Consider the following 20,477-nt stretch of genomic DNA (forward strand, 5'->3'; position numbering starts at 1 on the left):
ATGGACAGAGAGATAACTATTTCAGACCCAAGGGGATTCTGGCGCATCATTGTTGCAGACTGGAAAGCACAAATTTGAATGAAAATAGAATGTTTATTCTATTTGTTTTAATGGCTGAAAAATACAAAAGAGGGTCTGTAAAAGTACAAAAGATGTAGAAAAAGAGAAGAAGAACCTGAATATTCTAAGAAACAGGATCTGAGAATAGAAATTCAGCTGAACCCATATTTTCACAGGAAGTGAACCAGGAAGGGAAAAAGCCTGCCAGTAGCCGATACCACCCCCAAAAGCAGGGGCTGTGTTATCATCTTCACATTCCCAGTGTGTCAGGACCAGGCACTCCCTAGCACTTGCTGACCTAATCTACAATCGTAACCACCAGGCTCTTCCCTAATGTGCCTTCTCTTCTTTAATACTTCAAGAATGCCTGTCAGATCCTTCTGAAACGCCTTGAGCCCATCATTAAGAAAAACCCAGAAGGTACATGGGAGGACTGGGTAAGTGTTCCACCCCATTTGTTACTAAAAATGAGAAAACAACCCAAACCCGCACTAAGAGAGTGCCATGGCAGTGCTCAGCCACCCTATGTAGAGACAGTTCCTCTAAGTATCACAGGGATGGAGCATGCCCCACATTGAGTGGATTTCTGCAAAAGGGCAGGATCTCCAAAGGCTGAGAAGGCTACTGCAGGATATATATCAGGTATGTATGGAGACAGCGCACGGCAAACATCAGCCACCAGGAGGAGGAATGGAAGTGTATGAAGAATACGCAGAGGTCTTACCCACTCTGCTTAAGCAAGAAAGAACAGAAAAAGACTGAGCCTTCCCAAGTCACGGAAAAAAAAAAAAACTTTAAAGATGCTTTGGGTATGGAGTAGGAAAACTGAAAGGCCTAGTTGGTACTAAATATGTCTCAAGGGAAATTATTCACTTAATCCTATTGAACAATATCCTATACATTTTTTCATTAGAATAATCATCTCACACTTACTATAAAGGTCTAACATTTAGAAATAAAGCCCCAAATACCTTTTGCACTAAGCCTCTATACCATGGATGTGCAGCAGGACTCTATTTTATATTTGTTCAATCCAGACTTCTAAACTCCATCAGAAGGAAATTGTCAGTGAGCCAGCCAAAGAAAAAATAATATTATGATGTGTTCTATTATTGGTACCAAAGCACCAGCAACAAGGATGAGATGTCAATTTTACATAGAACATTTTCATTTTTACCTATCAGATGGTATATTTATTTAATTTTAACTAAATATGCCCATTCTGCAGATAGAAGCTGCATTTGAACAAAGAATCAGTCTCTCAGCCACTGGATACTTCAGGTAAAAATCACAATAATGTGTTGACCCCAGCACTCTGGGAGGCTGAGGAGGGAGGATCACTTGAACTCAGGAGTTGGAGACCAAACTGAACAAGAGTGAGACCCTATCTCTATTAAAGATAGAAAAATCAGCCAGGCGTTGTCATGGCGTGCGCCTGTGGTCCCCGCTACTCGGGAGGCTGAGGCAGGAGGATCGCTTGAGCCCAGAAGTTGGAGGTTGCAGTGAGCTACAATGATGCCACTGCACTCCACCCAGGCTGACAGAGTAAGACCCTGTCTCAAGAAAAGATAAATAAATAAAAAATAATGTGTTGACTTAGCTGAGAAACGAAGAGGTAACCCAATCACTCTGAGCCTCAGTTCCCTCATTTGTAAAATAAGTTTCTATTATGAGACTGCTGAGGTCTCTACCAAGCCCCAAACTCTATGATTTCACATAGACTTTTCAGTTATGTTCAAAGAAACCTTAAATAATAAAAATACCTCTATTGGGTTAAAAAAAAAAAAAACACTTTGACTTACAACATCTAATCATTATTTACTACTTTTTATTGTGAGTAGTCCAAGGACATTATCATTAGAAATAACTTGCATCTCAATTTTAGAAATCTCCCTGCCTTTACCATAAAGCTGTCTATGTTGGAGCTCCTCGCCGGGTGGGAGGAGATGGGCAGGATGGTAATCACCAGTCATCACTTACGCAGTGGCAGCCGTGGGAGGCCCTCAGGAAATGTGTGTTAGGAGAATGAATCACGGAGAGAAAAGCTGTCAAATTCAAGAAGCGTGTGAAATTCGTTTTACGATCTAATGAAACAAGCCACCCAATAACATTCACACACACACAGAGAGACAGAGAGAGAGACAGAGAGAGAGAGACAGAGACAGAGAGAGAGAGACAGAGAGAGAGAGAGAGCACTGAAGCAAACCCTCATGAAGAAAGAAGGAAAGAAGGAGGTAACAGCCCAGCCCCGTGCCCTGTACATGAGTTCTCAATTCCTGAGTTCGGTTACCCAAGAAGAGAGCAAACCAGCCCTCTATCTGAATGCATCTTCCATTATAAATTAATGCATTGAATTACCAGCTCTGAATTCTTTACCAGCCCTGAATTTCCACCAGCTCCCTGTTCCTTTGGCTACTTGTGGGGTCCCTCTGGGAACACTGATGAAAACCGATTCAGGTTCTCAGTGGTCAGGAAAGGCCGAACCTTAAACCCTAGACCATCAAGATATAGACACACTGTGAGTCTGGGCCCAGTCTGCTGCTTCCCCCTCTCTTTCACATCCTAGCTGCAGTAGCCTTTTTTTTTTTTTTTTTTTTTGCCCTTAATTTTAAGTAATATCCTCTTTAAAATGGTGGCAATTTATAACCAGCTAGGTTGTAAATACAACGTAGCAGTTTAAATGAGCTTAAAAGGCAATTAAAATGAACGCCAATCAAATGAAATGCTGTCATTCAACTTTGGTAATTTTTACAATGAATCGACATTGTTTGCCCCCCACCTCACCAGCTAAAGGGCTCTCTTTCTTGCCTCAGGGGCTACAAAGCCTTCATGGACTGGGACAAGGGAGAGGGAGACCCGTTTCCATACTATGTCTATGGCGCCGCCTGTTCCGAGGTTGAAATTGACTGCCTGACAGGGGCTCACAAGGTAAGTCAAATCTAACTCTCCACTTGGCAAGTTAAAACAGCAACAACCACAGTGTGTTGTGCAGTAAGTAGCCCAGTTTCATCACGCAATGCCCATACGACAAGAACGAGATCCTTTCAATCCCATGGGAGTGTCCAGAGATCTGGCCTCATCCTGAGTTTCCCTTTAAAAAGACAACGTAGTGGTCAAGAAGGGATTGCCCGTGACAGCCTGAAATATATTGAATTTCTTATTTCATTTCAGACAAAAAAAAAATCACTCTCTAAAGTGTTTCCCAGGAAAAGATTCTATTCCTAAAGGAAGGACAGGACAAGTTATCTAATCTAGAGCAATAGGTCATTTGGTAGTCTTCATGGAACATTTTGAAAGCCTGTAGTTAATGTGCTAATCTTAAAGTCAATTCTCTCAAGGATACACTGACCCTTAAAGAAACAGATTTGGTGGGGGAGAGGTGTGAAAACCATTTTTGTGTTTGCTGTGTAATTGAATATCCAAGAAAACACTTATTGGAAGCAGAGTCATACTCTTTTTTCTTTCTTTCTTTCTTTTTTTTAAGAGACAAGGTCTCTCTCTGTGTTGCTCAGGCTGGAGTGTAGTAGCCCAATTATAGCTCAATAGAGCCTCAAACTCCTGGGCTCAAGGGATCCTTCTGCCTCGGCCTCCCAAGTAACTGGGGGGACCACAGGCATGCACCAACATGCCCAGCTATATATATTTTTTTTTAATTTTTGTAGAGATGGGAACTTGCTACATCGCCAAGGCTGTTCTCAAACTCTTGGCCTCAAGTGACCCTCCCACTCAGATTCCTGAAGCACTGGGATTACATGTGTGAGCTACCACACCGGCCAGGAGTCAGATTTAACCCAAAGTTAACTATTTGCACCATAGAGGATAAATCCATGAATATACCCCAGGTACCATTCTGGTAACAGAGCAATTATAGAAACCTCAAATAGAATAACCCAAAGTATGGTAAATTGCTAGAAAGTTTACATGATGCACCAGTGATACATCTAAATTCCATATACAAATTATTACAACATCACCTTGAACCACCTTGCCCAAAAATATAAATGGTCAATTTGTATAGATACAGATTTAGCAAATTAAAATACAGACAGCCAGTTAAATCTGAATTTCGGATAAACAACAAATAATTTTCTGGTATAAATGTGTCCCATGCATATTTGGGACATACTTATTTTATCTGTCAATTCTCCCTCGGGAACTCAGTATAAATCACTCAAGAAACTAACCTTATGGGAATCTTCCTTAATGCACGGTGCCAGAAAAGTTAAAATTTGGTCTTTTCTGTGCCTTCCAATTTACAGATAGGGTTTAAGATTCTGTAATTTCAATATTACTTTGATCCCTTAGAATAGTTTATTCTTTGAAGAGGTAAGACATCTTTTAATTAAAGAGAAATTAAGTGATGGGCCTGTTGCTGCTGGCTGCTTGTGTTTGGTGAACCAAGCACGGTGGTGAGCGCACGGCCATCGCCTCGCACCATCCAGCACCCAGAATGCCGAACATAGCAGGTTTCAAGGCAGAAGTAAATCGAAGGCCCACTCTGAGGTGTGTCCAGTCTCCCTCCCAGTCCAGGTTGAAGATGGATGGAGGCCAGTCGAAAGGCCCAGGGCAGGTTGTCCTAGAGGCCAAGGTTTGAGATAAGAGAGAATTGCCAAATCCAAAGGGCTGGATAGAAAGTAGGAGCCAAAGTAACGGGGCTGATGATGTTATCAGAACAAGCCTTGGAAAATGGGGCAGAAGGAAAGCCCAGAGGTATTCCTGAGATAGACCACAGGCACTATGGGGCCTTCTGGGGGTCCCTAGCACCCTGCATCACATGCCCAGTGCCACAATAGAAGGGCCAGATTTGTGTGGTGTTTCTCAGAAGAGGAAGTAAACGAGCAGAGTCAAAAGTGGTCTCAACATTTGCCCTATTACCTTCCACGATCTTACAAATCCTCAGACTCACACATGCTAGTGTGGCTAGATGATTTTCTCAAAAAAAGGGCAACAATACCACCTGCATCAGGTCATCATGAGAAATAGATGAGCTCACGAACTATATTCGAACAACAAATCCAGGTTGAGAATCGGATGAAAAACCAGGCACAACAATTATTTACCAAGTGCCTCACTCAGACACACCAACATGCCATGGACTTTGGAGTCACTTAAGAGGAGTCAAAACCATGAATGCAAAAGACCTTCCAGGGTCATGGACAGTCCTAGCGTTAAATCTAAAGGCCCTAGCAGACGCCTTACCAGCTCTACTGTTGACAGGGTTCAACAAATGTTAACTGTTATCAGGACCAAATCACTATAGATTGTTAACCAGCAGAAGTTCTGGAATAACTGGACTCCATTTGAATAAACCTGACAATAATACTTTTTAACTCAAATATTTATGGTGAGGTCGTTTTTGTGTTGGGCAGAAAATCAGAACGGACATCGTCATGGATGCCTGTTGCAGCCTAAATCCGGCCATCGATATCGGGCAGGTGGGTGCTGGCCCACTCAGATGGATGCCCCTTCCTGAGGGTGATTTTGGTGTAGGTAAGGGCCTTCTAAAAAGGACACAAGGTCACAAAGTTTGAAATTGTCCTCCTCCAGATTGAAGGATCGTTTATTCAGGGGATGGGCCTTTATACCACTGAAGAACTGAAATATTCCCCAGAAGGTGTGCTGCATTCTCGGAGCCCAGATGAGTACAAAATTCCAACCATCACTGATGTCCCGGAGGAGTTCAATGTCTCCTTGTTGCCATCGTCACAAACCCCAATAACCATCTACTCATCAAAGGTAAGCACCCAAACCTACTACTGCACAATGTAATGGGTTGAGCAGCAGCATGGAAAATGAAAGTAGGTGGACAAAATAATAAATAAATGCAAACTGTTATCAGGACCAAATCACTATAAACTGTTAGAATTTGGAGATGAATCACCTAGAGAAAACTCAAATTCAGAAAAGATAAACGATCCACTCAATGGCAACCGTGGACCAAAGATGCTAATAATTTTCTCTTTTACCGGAAACTCTAAAATTCAGCAAAAATCTTTGCCTTCTTGATAGAATAACACTTTCACTTAAGACCCGTAAGACTACAGTGTTAAACAGGATTGAAGGCACGATGCTACCGAGATCTCAGGAAGCAACGGCAGTGTGGTCAGAGCCCTGGACGGAGGCCTCAGAAGACCTGGCTTTTGGCTCCTCCCCCATGGTCTTGGGCAAATCACTCACCTTTGAAGGGCTCAAGATTCTCAGCCACACCCAGAAATGAATCTAGAGCAGTAGGTCTCAACTTGCCCCCCCCCCGAACGTTTGACAATGTCTGGAGACATTTCTGGTTGTCACAATGTGGCAGGCAGGGAGGGGGAACCAGGGATGTTACCACTACGGGGTAGAGGCCAGGGATGCAGCCAAACAGCCTTCAATGCACAAAGAAGGCCCCACAGCAAAGAATCACCTCGTGCAAAATGTCAATAGCATCCGAAAGCAAAGACACAGACCCTTAGTAATTGCTAATGTAACGAAACTGCAATTAAAGGTATTTGTTTGTATCTCTGTATGCAGGTTACATGAAAACCACATGCGGTAAAAACTTTATCTAGGTGTGAGATGTATTGTTAAAGTTTTCTTTAAAATCTTTTGGGAGATTTCTTGCTAGTACCCTAAAATAAAGAAAGAGTCCGTATACATCTGCAAGAATTTCATCATTTCCAAACTTCCAGTTTCAGCGCAAGAGCATCCTCTAGACGCACGGTGGTGAGGTCAGGGTAAACTGGAAAGGAAAGACAAATGATGGGGCCTCTGAACTCTCGTTGAACTGGAAATCACTCAAAGTGGAAAGGGCAGCTCAGAGCCTACAGGGAACAGCTTTCAAGTCACCAAGAGTAACAGGCAGATGGGCCCCTTGAGTCCTTGTGATTGTGGCCAGCCACTCATGGGCAGACCCTCGGGAAGATCACAGGTTGCAGGTCCCCATGGAGTGTACTGTGTAGCAGTAGCAGGGAGCTACCAGGTGCCAGGAGCTGTGCTTAGATGCTTCTGCACTTCTTGACCCTCACAACACCTTCAAAGGTAGGTATCCTTGCCCACACTTCACAAGGAAACAGAGGCTCAGAGAGATGTTCCCACTTACTGAGAGGAACAGAGAGAGTAAGGGCCAGGATTCAGACTCACTCTTTCTAGCTCAGGGGTTGCAAATCGGTGGCCCACTGGCAAAATCTAGACTGAAGATGCATTTTATTTGGCCTCCACAGTGTTTTTAAAAGTCAGGGCATTTTACATTAAGATAGAAATATCTAAATTCTCTTGAAAATTTGGATGGTCTGATCACTTTGGCTGCATTCCTAGAAGGCAACGATTAGCTAGAACCAAAGAACAGCTGCCCCCTCTAGATAGGACATGGAGTATCTCTACTTCACCATAGTCCCCACTACTCCTTACTGTCCTTCATCTGCCTGCATCACTCATTTACAGTATCTGCCTATTCCTCGCAGATGATGGGTTTTCGACCTTTCATCTGGTATCAAAGTCTGTACTCTTTCTTCTAGAGTGCCCTGTCACCCCTGACCCTGGAGTCATAATGAATCATTTTTCTCTCTGCTGAGGAAGCCGGCCAGTTCAATCCACTGAATGTCCTTTACTAAAGAGGGGACCCTCCCCTCACCACACCAAGACATGCATGCACACACATGCATACCTTTCCTATAGAACAAAGATTTAACCCAGACAGTATTAAAGATCTGGGAACTTCAGATGATATAGGGATTTTTTTTTTTGAGACAGAGTCTCGCTTTGTTGCCCAGGCTAGAGTGAGTGCCGTGGTGTCAGCCTAGCTCACAGCAACCTCAGACTCCTAGGCTCAAGCCATCCTGCTGCCTCAGCCTTCACGTAGCTGGGACTACAGGCATGCGCCACCATGCCAGGCTGATTTTTTTCTATATATATTAGTTGACCAGTTAATTTCTTTCTATTTTTAGTAGAGACAGGGTCTCACTCTTGCTCAGGCTGGTTTCGAATTCCTGACCTCAAGCAATCCTCTGGCCTCGGCCTCCCAGAGTGCTAGGATTATAGGCGTGAGCCACCGCGCCCGGCCAATATAGGGATTTTTTTAAAGATAACTCAAGCTTAGTTCAGTCAGTCAGTAAGTCAGTCAACAAACATTCTTTGAGAACCTTTTATATGCAAGACACTGTGCCATGAGTTGTGGATATAATAGTGAACAAGATCAGGCCCCTGCCCTCTAGTAGCTTGTGGTCTAGTATGGAAGCCTCTAAAACCAGTGTGCTTTCTTGCAGGGCCTCGGGGAGTCTGGGATGTTCCTGGGGTCCTCTGTGTTCTTTGCCATCGCTGATGCTGTGGCCGCAGTACGCACAGAAAGAGACCTAGCCGACAACTTCACAGTGCACAGCCCAGCAACGCCAGCGTGGGTTCGAATGGCTTGTGCAGATCGGTTCACAGAAATGGTATGGAATTGCTGTCTGTTTTCCTAAAAAGTGATTTTTCTACTTCCTGCTTACTAGACCTCTTGGGTAAATTTATAACCTAACATGTGTCTAACTGATCAAATATAAAATAATTAAAACAGGCCGGGCGCAGTGGCTCACGCCTGTAATCCTAGCACTCTGAGAGGCTGAGGCAGGCAGATCATTTGAGCTCAGGAGTTCGAGAGCAGCCTGAACAAGAGCAAGACCCCGTCTCTAGTAAAAATAGGAAAATAAAATTAGCCAGTCAGCTAAAAATGAAACAAAAATTAGCCAGGCATGGTGGTACATGCCTGTAGTCCCAGGTACTTGGGAGGCTGGGGCAGGAAGATCACTTGAGCCCAGGAGTTGTCTGAGGTTGCTGTGAGGTTGGCTGATGCCACAGCACTCTAGCCCGGGCAACAGAGCAAGACACTGTTTCAAAAAAAAAAAAAAAAAGAAAGAAAGAAAGACACAACTTAAAACAAACCACACACGTATACCTTGTATATAGGTGGTAATTTCAACTTTTTAAAAAACATTTCCCCATGTATTATTTGATTTGACTATCTCAGCAACCCTGAAGTATCATCCATGCTTCCAAAACTAATAGCTAAATGGGAAGCAAATTGTGGTAAGTTTTCCCTCCCTCTAGCCTACCTACTCTGTCCTGCCCTTCAACAAAAACAGACATACACACACACAGAAACCCATGTGTCACGTAGCCATATTTGATGTTGATGTCCATGTTCCCTATTCAAAGAGCACACACAGACTGCCCATCATTTAGAAATAATGTGGTCCCTCTGACAGATGCTACCTTTCCACTTGATTCCCTTCCCTGTCATGCTAATGCCTCCCAGCCCAAGAGAGAGAGCACTAGTGCCCTTGGGCACACACGTGGCAATCCCAACTTGCTGAATATTACAAATAAGCAACCTTCTGGAGGTCATTGAGTCTGGCCTTTGCCAATTTCCTAAAGGCATCCTAATTTAAATGTTAAATAATAATAGCAGCTAACATTGCCTGGGCATTATACTAAACATTTTACATATATTATCTCATTAGTCATTAGTGCAACTCTATTGGGTCCCTACTCCTAGTTTTCTCATTGTACTGTTGAGGAAACTGAGGTGTAATAACTTGCCCAAGATCACACAGCTAGCAAGTGGGGGTTAAGACTCGACATCCGGCTTTGCTGTAGTATACTGCCTTCCAGAGAGAAAGAATTGATTCTCCACTTCCTAAAAGAAAATTTATGTTTTCAAAAATTTTTTTTTTTTTTGGAGACAGAGTCTAGCTTTGTTGCCCAAGCTAGAGTGAGTGCCGTGGAGTCAGCCTAGCTCACAGCAACCTCAAACTCCTGGGTTCAAGCGATCCTCCTGCCTCAGCCTCCCAAATAGCTGGGACTATAGGCACGAGCCACCACGCCTGGCCAATCTTTTGTTTCATTTTTAGTTGACCAGCTAATTTTTTTTTTCTATTTTTAGTAGAGACAAGGTCTCACTCTTGCTCAGGCTGGTCTCGAACTCCAGAGCTGAAATGATCCACCCACCTTGGCCTCCCAGAGTGCTAGGATTACAGGCGTGAGCCACCACACTGGCCTATTTTCAAATTTTTATTAAAAGAAGCCCAAGTATTAACTGATCTCTTCAAAATAGCCAGCCATACAGTGAAAAAACAATATAGGAATGTTGATTAAAGGGAAGTGTTATAATTATCCATTTCCTTCCCCTACATGATCCATGCTTCTTTCCATCTCCAAATTTAACCCAACAATATTTCTTGTCCTCCAATAATACCAATTACCCTGTGATTTGCCTCTAAGTCTTCTCCTAGTCATTGGTTCTGACACTCCTCTGAGTCCACTGTCCACAGCAATTATACAATCACCTGCCTCTGGCCAGTCGCTCCACAGATGGGCAGGGCCAGGGGACTGCACCCTCCACTCCAGGAACTCCTCTGTGTGGTTTTGGCCTCGAGGGCCTTCGTCTGCCTACTCCCAACCATGCTCGTGGCATGGTCACTGTGGAATCATGTCATCTCATACCCCAGAAGCAAAAGCATAAGTACATCTCACCTTTAAAAAAAAATGTTCTGGCCGGGCGTGGTGGCTCACGCTTGCAATCCTAGCACTCTGGGAGGCTGAGACTAGAGGATTGCTTGAGTTCAGGAGTTCAAGACCAGCCTGAGCAAGAGCAAGACCCCATCACTACTAAAAATAGAAAGAAATTAGCCAAAACAACTAAAAATAGAAAAAATTAGCCAGGCATGGTGCCACATGCCTATAGTCCCAGCTACCTGGGAGGGTAAGGCAGAAGGATTGCTTGAGCCCAGGAGTTTGAGGTTGCTGTTAGCTAGGCTGATGCCACGGCACCGCAGCCCGGGCAGCAGAGTGAGACTCTGTATCAAAAAAAAAAAAAAAAAAAATGTTCTCATTCACATTTTGCAATAATAAATATCCTTTACTGGAATGGGGCAGATTAGGGAAACTAAAATATACAACACAGCAAAAAGATTCTTCTAATTTTTCTTTCTTGCCTGAGGTTAATGTTTTCAGTCTTGCAATGGCTTGGCTCCTGAAAAGAATTCCTTCATTTCTAAGATTTCAGGCTGTTTTTAATAGTGTGGTTGTCTGGCAAAGTTTCTCTTCCACATGCAATGGTAAGAAGTGACTCATTTTGATTTCATTTGCCATTTGGGACTCAGACCCTCAGCGACCTGGTCCATGTGACCAGACCATATTTTCTCCCAAGTCTGATGGTTGCTAGAAAAGACTAATTTAATATGACTTCATGGATACAAATTATCTACTGATTTGTACATCCATCAACCAAATGCTCAGAGCCAATTCGAGAATAACCTTTCACTTTCTAAAATACTCATGAATGGCTGGGCATGGTGGCTCAAGGCCTGTAACTCTGGGAGGCTGAGGCAGGCAGATCGTTTGAGCTCAAAAGTTTGAGACCAGCCTGAGCAAGAGCGAGACCCCGTCTCTACTAGAAAAATATAAAGAAATTAGCTGGACAACTAAAAAATATATATATAGAGAAAAAATTAGCCGGGCATGGTGGTGCATGCCTGTAGGCCCAGCTACTCGGGAGGCTGAGGCAGGAGGATCAATTAAGCCCATGAGTTTGAGGTTGCTGTGAGCTAGGTTGACACCACCGCACTATAGCCCAGGCTACAAAGTGGGACACTGTCTCAAAAAAAAAAAAAATACCTGGCCAAACTAATTTATCCTATACACTTATAATCTTCATTTGTAGCCACTGGAATAAATTTGAGGGGTAGGGGCAGGGCAGAATGTTTAACTTCTTAATAATAGGCCCTATGTTATTATATCAAGGCCACTTTCAACCATGTAGAGAATAAGCATTTACCCTCCACGCCTATCCTGACTCACACTATCCTTAGCCATTCCACTGACCTCAGTGACGCAATGAGAATACAGCCCTCTTCAAATCCTTGACAAGACTTCAGTGATCCACACGTTACTTTTGTTCTGGCCCCTAGATCCCCTCTCTTCAGCTGGTCCCCAGCACAGAGAGGACAACCAGAAGCCAGCCTTGAGTGAGGCCTCCCAAGGAGAGCAGAGAGGAGGAGGTCCTGACACTTAGTTCAACAAGGAGGCCAAGAAACACACAAAATACAGATCCTTCTGCTATACCAGTTGCAGGAGATGGCAATACTCCTCCACCCATATAGGAACAAACAAGAAACCTAGGAATGCTCCGGGCATTTCTCTCCCTTATATTCAGTAGCCAGCCCTTCACCGTGGCCTGTTCATTTTTACCTCTTAATGATCTCTTGACCACTCCATGTCCTCCATTCTTAACCACTGTGCTATTCTTCCATTCAACAAGCATATGTTGAATGCGCAGTGTGTGCCAGGCATTGTTCTATAGAACAATGGTTGGGACATAGCAGTGAATGAAACAGAGACTCCTACCACGGTGGAGTTACTTCCTAGTGACCCCAAGTCCAACTACCATCTCTCTAGCCAGGGTCAAAGTAGCCTCTTGACTGGTCACCCTACACCCCCAGCACCAGAGGCTTGTGACATGACAAAGCTGACTGTGTCACTCCAGCACGCACAAAGGCAAAAAGCTCCCTTTGCTCTTTGGATAGATGAAACTTCTTAACGTGCCCGACCAAGCCTACAAACACTCAGAGTCGAGCACAGAGCACCCCGCCCACTCTACAGCCACATGTGGTACCCCACCCAGCCACCCTCGCCACCTTCTGTCATTTCTCATTCCTCGTATCAAAGACAGAGTTGCTCACTTCTGCTACAGGGCCTCTGCCATGTTCTTCCCTCTACTTGGAACCATCTTCCCTTCTTTAGCTGGTTAACCCCTATTCATCTTTCATAGTTTGCTCAAATCTAACAAGTTAATCTGGTGCCTTCCTTTCTGCAGAGCTTGAGGCACAGGGAGGATAGTGGTGAGTCAGACTCACAGGTCCGTTCTCTCAAGGCATTTATAGTCTAGCAGCGGAGAAAGACAAATAATGAATTGTAAGTGCTTGGCTGACCCTGGGTTATCCCAGTAAGTCAACAGAACAAAAGTTTTCCAACTTAGCCTTAATCTTTTCTTAAAGTCAGAGAAGTCAGATGGGGAGTCCCCAGCTCTGGTCACTCATCATGCAATTGTTCATTCAGCTAATGTATTTATGTAGCACCTTCCCAGTGCCAGGCACTGCTGGGGAACCAGAGATAGTAGTGAGCAAGACAGTCTCTGCCAGCATGGAGCTTACATTCTGTTGGGGAAGCCAGACAGTAAACAAGTAAACAAACAATATAACTGCAGGTGGTGATGAATGCCATGAAGCAAAATAGAAAAGTAGGGGGCTAGAATGTGATGGAGAGATTGCCTTAGACTATTGGAGATAGTTTGTTAGAGAAGTTCTCCCTGGGGATGTTCACATTTGAGACAAGGCCTGAGTGAAATGAGGGAGTGAGCTGGTAATGGTGCATTCCAGGCAGAGAGTAGCTAGTGCAAAGACCCTGTGGCCATTTCAACAGATTCAAAGTAGCTAGGGACTAAGTGGCCCTCAAAAGTGGCCTTCTTCTTAAGTGTCTGACTTGCCTCTCTGGTAGGAAAAAACCTCACAATTGTCATTCTCCCTGGTAGAGATATAAAAGAAATATAAACTTCTGGCACACCACTTATCTTCCCATCAGAAGGGTGAAACCTAGACAGTCCTTCTTCCAAACAGCAGCTTTCCTGCTGTCACGTTCCTCTGTCACGTTCCAGCTCTACTTCTTCAGATCTTTAGGAAGCACAATTCGTGCATCACCTTAGGAACCACAGCAGGCCTCCGGAAGTTCTTATAGCCTGGCTGATCACACAGACCAATCTCTTTAAAACATCTTGGAATAAATCTGAGTTCTTATCAGAATTGACATTTTTATTTATTTATTTATTTTTAAGACAGAGTCTTGCTCTGTTGCCCAGGCTAGAGTGCCATGGCATCAGCCTAGCTCACAGCAACCTCAAACTCCTGGGCTCAAGCGATCCTCCTGCCTCAACCTCCCAAGTAGCTGGGACTACAGGCATGCGCCACCACGCCCAGCTAGTTTTTTCTATTTTTAGTCGCCCAGCTAATTTCTTTCTATTTTTAGTAAATATAGGGTCTCACTCTTGCTGAGGCTGGTCTTGAACTCCTGACCTGAAGCAATCTTCCCTCCTGGGCCTCCCAGAGTTCTAGGATTACAGGCATGAACCACCATGCCCGACCCAGAATTGACATTTTTAAATACATTTGATCAAGCTACAACATAGGTTTTAGTTGAAATATATGATGACTCAAACTGGTATGTGATGCTGTACTATGCAAAAAACACATATATTTTTTGAGAAACATAGATACTAACACTGTTTGTATTTGGCCTTTGAACACTGTTGTCAAAACACAATTTGTTCTGATGAGTAAGAAGTTCAGGGGGTCAGAATGTCTGAAGACTAGAACATGAATATTGAAAAGTTCAAAACCTCCTCTTTTAATAACCTCCTTATAGCCATAAGGTAAATAATAGCCCACCCAGATCTATTTCTTAAACAGAAATGATGGTAAAACACTCAGTACTTTTCCCTTGGAATTAAATAAAATAATGCATATAAAAATACTGTGTAAATATGAATCACTCTGTAAATATTAGAGTTAAGGTCATCACCAAATACCCGTAAGTGTTAATGACCTTCTTCAAAATATGCCTCTCCCAAAGGGTTTAAAAAGTATTTCCACATGAAGTCAAGTTGACCTGTTGAGGGCAGAATAAACAATAACCCTTATAACAAGCAGCCTCATTTTCATGGGTAAATTGGCTTCACCAACAGGCAGGCATTGGTAAGAAACTTAGGGCATTTTTCTTACAAAAAAAATTCTACTGTTTGAATGAACATTTGCTGCATCAAAAGGCTTTTTTATAGGTTTGGGTTTGGTTAACTTGGTCAGAGAGCTGCTGACTGCTGTTTTTACACATAGGCCATTTCTCAGGTGGTGAATTTCTGGTGTAAACAGTGTTGCTGGTGAAAGTTTCTGCTCAAAACCAGCAGGGCAGCCTTGCTCAGCCAGATGGGGCCAGAAACATCATCTCTATGTAATTTCCTTTTTGGTGATGGGAAAAAGAAAAAAAAAAAGTATTTCTTGGAAAATGTGTTTTGTACAGTCATTTAAAATTCCACAAGAAAAAAAAAAGTAAATTTTCTTTAAACAGATACAAAGATACATAATTAACACTTTCAAATGAGGACTTCTGCTTAGAAACAGTGATTTCATTTTTTAAAAAAATCTTTAGGATTCAGAGACATGAAGGGATTCACACCTTTAAAAATTAGAAAATTACTGCCTTGGAGAAGTTGGCAATAGAAAAGAGGTTTTTTTAATTGTGTTACCTTGTTAGCAGCAGCAGCAAAAAGTATTTATTGAGTAACCACAAAAACATGGCATATGTGGGCTGCCGTAGTGGGAGGCTCTGTAAAATCAATTAGCACATTCGGTTTCCATCTCCTGGAAGGTAAAGTCAGACAACTCCACTGAAAAACAGGTTTGTAAACAGGTTTCAGCTCACCCCACATTTTGAAGAGGCAGCCTTGATCATGCTGACTCCTAAGGAATCTTTGCAACCACAAGTGGCTAATGTCATGTGTTAGGCTGAGGCTTGATTTGATAGTAACTGATCTTAAGTACTTAAGTACTTAAGGGGGAAAGTCCTTTTAATCTTAGATCAGTTCTCAATTGCAAATGGCCATGGCTGCTGTTCTATGAGATAGGCAATGGCTAGTTTATTTTATTTTATTTTATCTTATTTTATTTTACTGAGACAAGGTCTTGCTCTGTTCCCTGAGCTAGAGAGTGCAGTATTGTGCATCACAGCTCACTGCAACCTTAAACTCCTGGGCTCAAGTGATCCTCCTGCCTCAGGCTCCCAAGTACCTGGGACTATAGGCATGAACCACTATGCCTGGCTAAATTTTCCTATTTTTTTTTAGAGGCTGGGGTCTCGCCATGTTGCTCAGGTTCGTCTTGAACTCCTGGCTTCAAATGATTCTCCCGCTTCAGCATCCCAAAATACAGCTAGGATCACAGGCATGAGGCACCACACCAGCCAAAAACAGCTAGTTTCTAAAGGCCTTCACCTCCCCTCCCCCAGCCCTAACACAGTCTCCATCCACCAACACCCCCCACAGCACTGCCTCTCTCACACCCCCTTGTCTTTTCCCCTCCCTGCTTCTTTTGCATTTCTAGATGCCAGACTCTGTGAGAGTTGCCAGCATTAAAAGTGCCACCTGTTTAGTTCAGTAAAAGGAGCCCTTCCTTCCAGATGGCGGAGGAGAGGCACGTGAACAGTTCACATGCTGCGGGCAGCCTGGTTTACCTACACCTCTCCCAGCTGGGACAGCCCCAAACACTAGTCCCTCTAGGTGAAGCCTGCTCAACCCTGTATCCTACGCACAACCTTGGATTTCTCTGAGCTGGAGGAGATGTACTGCTAGTCCTATAAGACTGCATTCTATTTCCTATGGTTCACATAACACAACGTGTAGAAACAAGCAGTCTCCAACCTGCTCAGCTGAAATCTCAGCCACAGATAACTGGCAGGGCCTTAGGCCAGCACAAACATGCCTCAGTCACGTGGATTCTTTGAGGCAGAACATAGAAGCAGACTGCATGACTCAGGGCAGACTGCTCAGCGTGGAGTCTCCCATGGCATCTTCCTCAGAATGCTGAACCTATTGTCCTGCTCCCATGAGACACACATGCATACATGGATGTACACACAGGTACACATACACATGCATATGCAGACAGGCGTCTACACATACTTAACCACATTCTTCTCCCTGCCCCTCATGCTATCTTGGAAGAGGTTTTACTGGCATTCTAACAGGCTGTGAAACTGGCTCCACGTTGCACATGGTTGTCCCAGGAGGCAGGGACCGAATCTCTTCCCTGCAATGCTTGGTGACACTTCACACAGTAGCCATTTTTACTACTGAAGGGGATTCTCTGATACTGTTATCGAATGTATTTTTATATCTAAAATCTCTCCTACCTGGTCTCTAACTCCTGAGGTTGGGAGAAGCAGAGGAAAGGGAGAGACTGGGAGAGTGCCTAAAAGGGAAGAGAACAAAGCTGGAGGCACTCCACAGCATAAGAGAGGGAATAAGAGATGCAAAATGTAAAGCAGGAAGAAGACAGCCACCTCATCCAGCAGGGAGCGGGATTACAATGAGCTGTTTTAGCTTCACTGTTAAGACATGGGGCCTGCAGTTAGAGGAACCTGGGTTTGAATGCCAGCTCTACCTTTGATGATTTAACTTATCACTTCAGTTTCCTTATCTATAAACTATGGTACGAGTGAGAAGTGGAGAGAATAATTCCAGTTATGTTACAGGGTTGTTGTGGCAATTGAATGATAAGATAGCATATAAAGGAGTTAGCAGTCATCACACATAGTAAATGGTCAATATATTCTGATGATGATGATTATAATGAAGATGATGATGCTGACAACAAAGATGATTGAGTCAGTGTCCCCATGACCACCCTCAGGTTCAATGACTCACTAGAAGAACTCACAGAACTCAGGAAAGCTGTTGAATGCACAGTTCTGGTTGACTACAGTGAAAGGACACAGATTAACACCCTCAAAGGCAAAAGGTGCAGAGCCCAGGAAGGCCCAGGTACCAGCATCTACCTGTGCTCTCCCAGTACAGTCACACAGATGCACTTAATTCTCCCAACAGTAGTGTGTGAGCCGATGCATGGAGTACGGCCACCCAGGGAAGCTCCCCTGAGCCTTGGTGCTCAGGGTTTTTATTTGGGCTCAGTTCCATAGGCGTGCAATGCCCACGTGGCTATGTGGCCAGTCACTAGCCCCCCAGGGGTCAAACTGTTACCAAGGCCCAAAGCCACAGGTAAAGCCCCTCCCCAACCCTAACACAGTCTCCATCCACCAACCCCCCCCCACATCACTGCCTCTCCCACAGCCCCTAGTCTTTTCCCCTCCCTGTTTCTTTTGCATTTCTAGATGCCAGACTCTGTTGAGAGTTGCCAGCATTTAAAGTGCCACCTGTTTAGTTCAGTAAAAGGAGCCCTTTCTTCCAGATGGCGGAGGAGAGGCACGCGAACAGTTCACATGCTGCGGGCAGCCTGGTTTACCTACACTTTACCTGCAGGTTATCTCCCAAGACCTGAAAGATCCAAACCTTTCTTTGAAATATACAGGTTTGACAACCCAAGCCTGCTGAGTTAATCCTGTACAGCACAATGACACTGAAAAATCCCAGGTTGATGGCAACTACCTGAGGCCAGTGAGACTAGGGCCAGGTATTCAGAAGCTGAGCTTTAACTAAAAGTGGAATCAGTCTTGACATCCATAGTGAATGTGTTTCTTTACTCATAGCTTTCAGGAAACAAGCAGGAAGGAAAAGGAGAGTGGAGGAGGGGGAAGATGAAAGAAAGACGGGAAGGAGATCACCAAATATCCATGAAGAGCAGCTTAAGTCCCAGGGCTTGGATTTTTGAGACCACAAAAGGAAATCATGTCCTCCCTCCAGAGGCTAGGGAGTAGGTGAGACCCAAGAAAGAGAATGAGTGCAGCAAGAGAATGAGTGTCGGTCTAAGCCCCCAAACAGAAGGATACCCTGGGAGCCCAGGTCTGGTGAAAAGAACAAGTGAGTTTCAGAAGAGGTTAAAAAGTCCCATAACCTTCAGCAGAATAGTAGACCTGAATCTACCTCAGACTAAACTGAGGTGCTATGTCCAGCCCAGCCCAGGTAGAGCAGACTAGGTTTTTTTTTTTTCTTTTCTTTTTTTTTTTGAGACAGAGTCTTGCTTTGTTGCCCAGGCTAGAGTGAGTGCCGTGGCGTCAGCCTAGCTCACAGCAACCTCAATCTCCTGGGCTCAAGCAATCCTTCTGCCTCAGCCTCCCGAGTAGCTGGGACTACAGGCATGCACCACCATGCCTGGCTAATTTTTTCTATATATATTAGTTGGCCAATTAATTTCTTTCTATTTTTTTTGTTTTTAGTAGAGACGGGGTCTCGCTCTTGCTCAGGGTGGTTTCAAACTCCTGACCTTGAGCAATCCTCCCGCCTCAGCCTCCCAGAGAGCTAGGATTACAGGCGTGAGCCACCATGCCCGGCTTTCTTTTTTTTTTAAGAGACAGGGCCTTGCTCTGTCACCCAGGCTGGAGTACAGTGGCACAATCATAGCTCACTGCAGCCTCAACCCCTGGGTTCCAGGGATCCTCCCACCTCGGCCTCCCAAAGTGCTGATATTACAGGTGTGAGCCCCTGCGCTCAGCCCAGAATAGGCTAGTTCTAAAGAAGATAGCCAGGCACCTTCCATAGGAGCAGCTAAGGGCATAGGGAAGGCCGTTTGGGAAGGCCAAGCCTAGCCCTTCATTTACATTTCAGTACAGATGAAGAGCAAATAGTGAGAACACAGCTTATGAATTTTTTTGTCTTCTTTTTGTATTTTTGTGAAATAAACATTAGGAGGGGGAAAAAAAGCTTTTTGGAATCTTCGTAGCTCTCCAACAGTAGGGCAGTTTGTTTTTGTTTTTAATACCTTTGTAGCTAAAAGTCAACCAACCCTTCAAATAAAAACATAACAGGGGAAGAGAGTAATGTGTGTTCTGCTTTGGGGTTGAACCTAAAGGGGAGAATTCCTTGCAGAAGAGACAGGCATTCAGAACCACAAGGAAGGAGAAACAAGTCACGTTCTCAGAGCGTGTAGCCCAGGAGCATGAAATGAGGCTGCAGTTTAACTAGCGAGAAGAGAACAATACTAGGCAAATTATTTGGCTGAAGGTGCAGACAGGGCTGTTCTGTATCACTGCAGAGGGGTCCAGGTCTATGGGCTCTAGTGTGAACACCTCAAGCCTAGCCACAGCCCACTTTCCATCCCCCTCCCCCAAAGGTATTCATAGGATACATATTACAATTCTCTTTGGGATTCATATCTAGGAAGCAAAGACAGGCCCTCTAATTCAGCAACATTAGGTGTAGCAGAGAGCACAACATCAACCCAATGTCTTTTCAGAGTTGTCATTGGAAAGGAACCACACAGTCTCATTTCCCAGGAGCCAGGAAAATCCAGCCTCCTCCCATCAGAAGATTTCCTAAAAAAAAGATTTCACATAATTTTCCTAGTGAAATATTACAAGGATATTATGGTACATTAATTTAATTTGCTTTCTTTCTTAGATCCCAAGAGATGACCCTAAGACATTTAAACCTTGGTCTATCCCTATAGCATAACACTGCTGTCATTTCCCAAAAGGTAAGCTCAATAAGCTAAAAGATATCGAAAGATCAGGGGATTTCCAGTAAAATAAAAATAAAAATCTTAAAGAAAAATAAAAATAAATAAATAAAAGATATTTACTCAAAGGGAGGGGGGGGGGGAAATCAGCCAGTCCAGTGGTTTTCAAACTGTGTTCTATGGGACCTGAGGGTTGCACAAGTGTTTAAATCAAGTTTCATTTTTAAGTCAATA

At 43.9% G+C, this 20,477-nt stretch overlaps 1 protein-coding gene across 3 annotated transcripts in view; it reads left to right on the forward strand.

Moving 5' to 3' along the window:
• LOC105856978 (aldehyde oxidase 2) overlaps positions 1-20,477 on the forward strand; it is a 79,184-nt gene that overhangs the window by 55,316 nt on the left and 3,391 nt on the right. Inside the window, exons 29-35 of one of the 3 annotated variants that reach the window (XM_012739067.3) lie at positions 423-497; positions 1,289-1,341; positions 2,874-2,988; positions 5,430-5,495; positions 5,608-5,796; positions 8,301-8,468; positions 20,186-20,261. In XM_012739067.3, the coding sequence (XP_012594521.2) occupies positions 423-497; positions 1,289-1,341; positions 2,874-2,988; positions 5,430-5,495; positions 5,608-5,796; positions 8,301-8,468; positions 20,186-20,239 (720 nt within the window). In that variant the 3' untranslated portion in view covers positions 20,240-20,261. 3 annotated transcript variants of the gene reach the window in all.

The sequence above is a fragment of the Microcebus murinus genome, chromosome 8 (assembly GCF_040939455.1).
Source record: "Microcebus murinus isolate Inina chromosome 8, M.murinus_Inina_mat1.0, whole genome shotgun sequence".
Lineage (NCBI taxonomy): Eukaryota > Metazoa > Chordata > Mammalia > Primates > Cheirogaleidae > Microcebus > Microcebus murinus.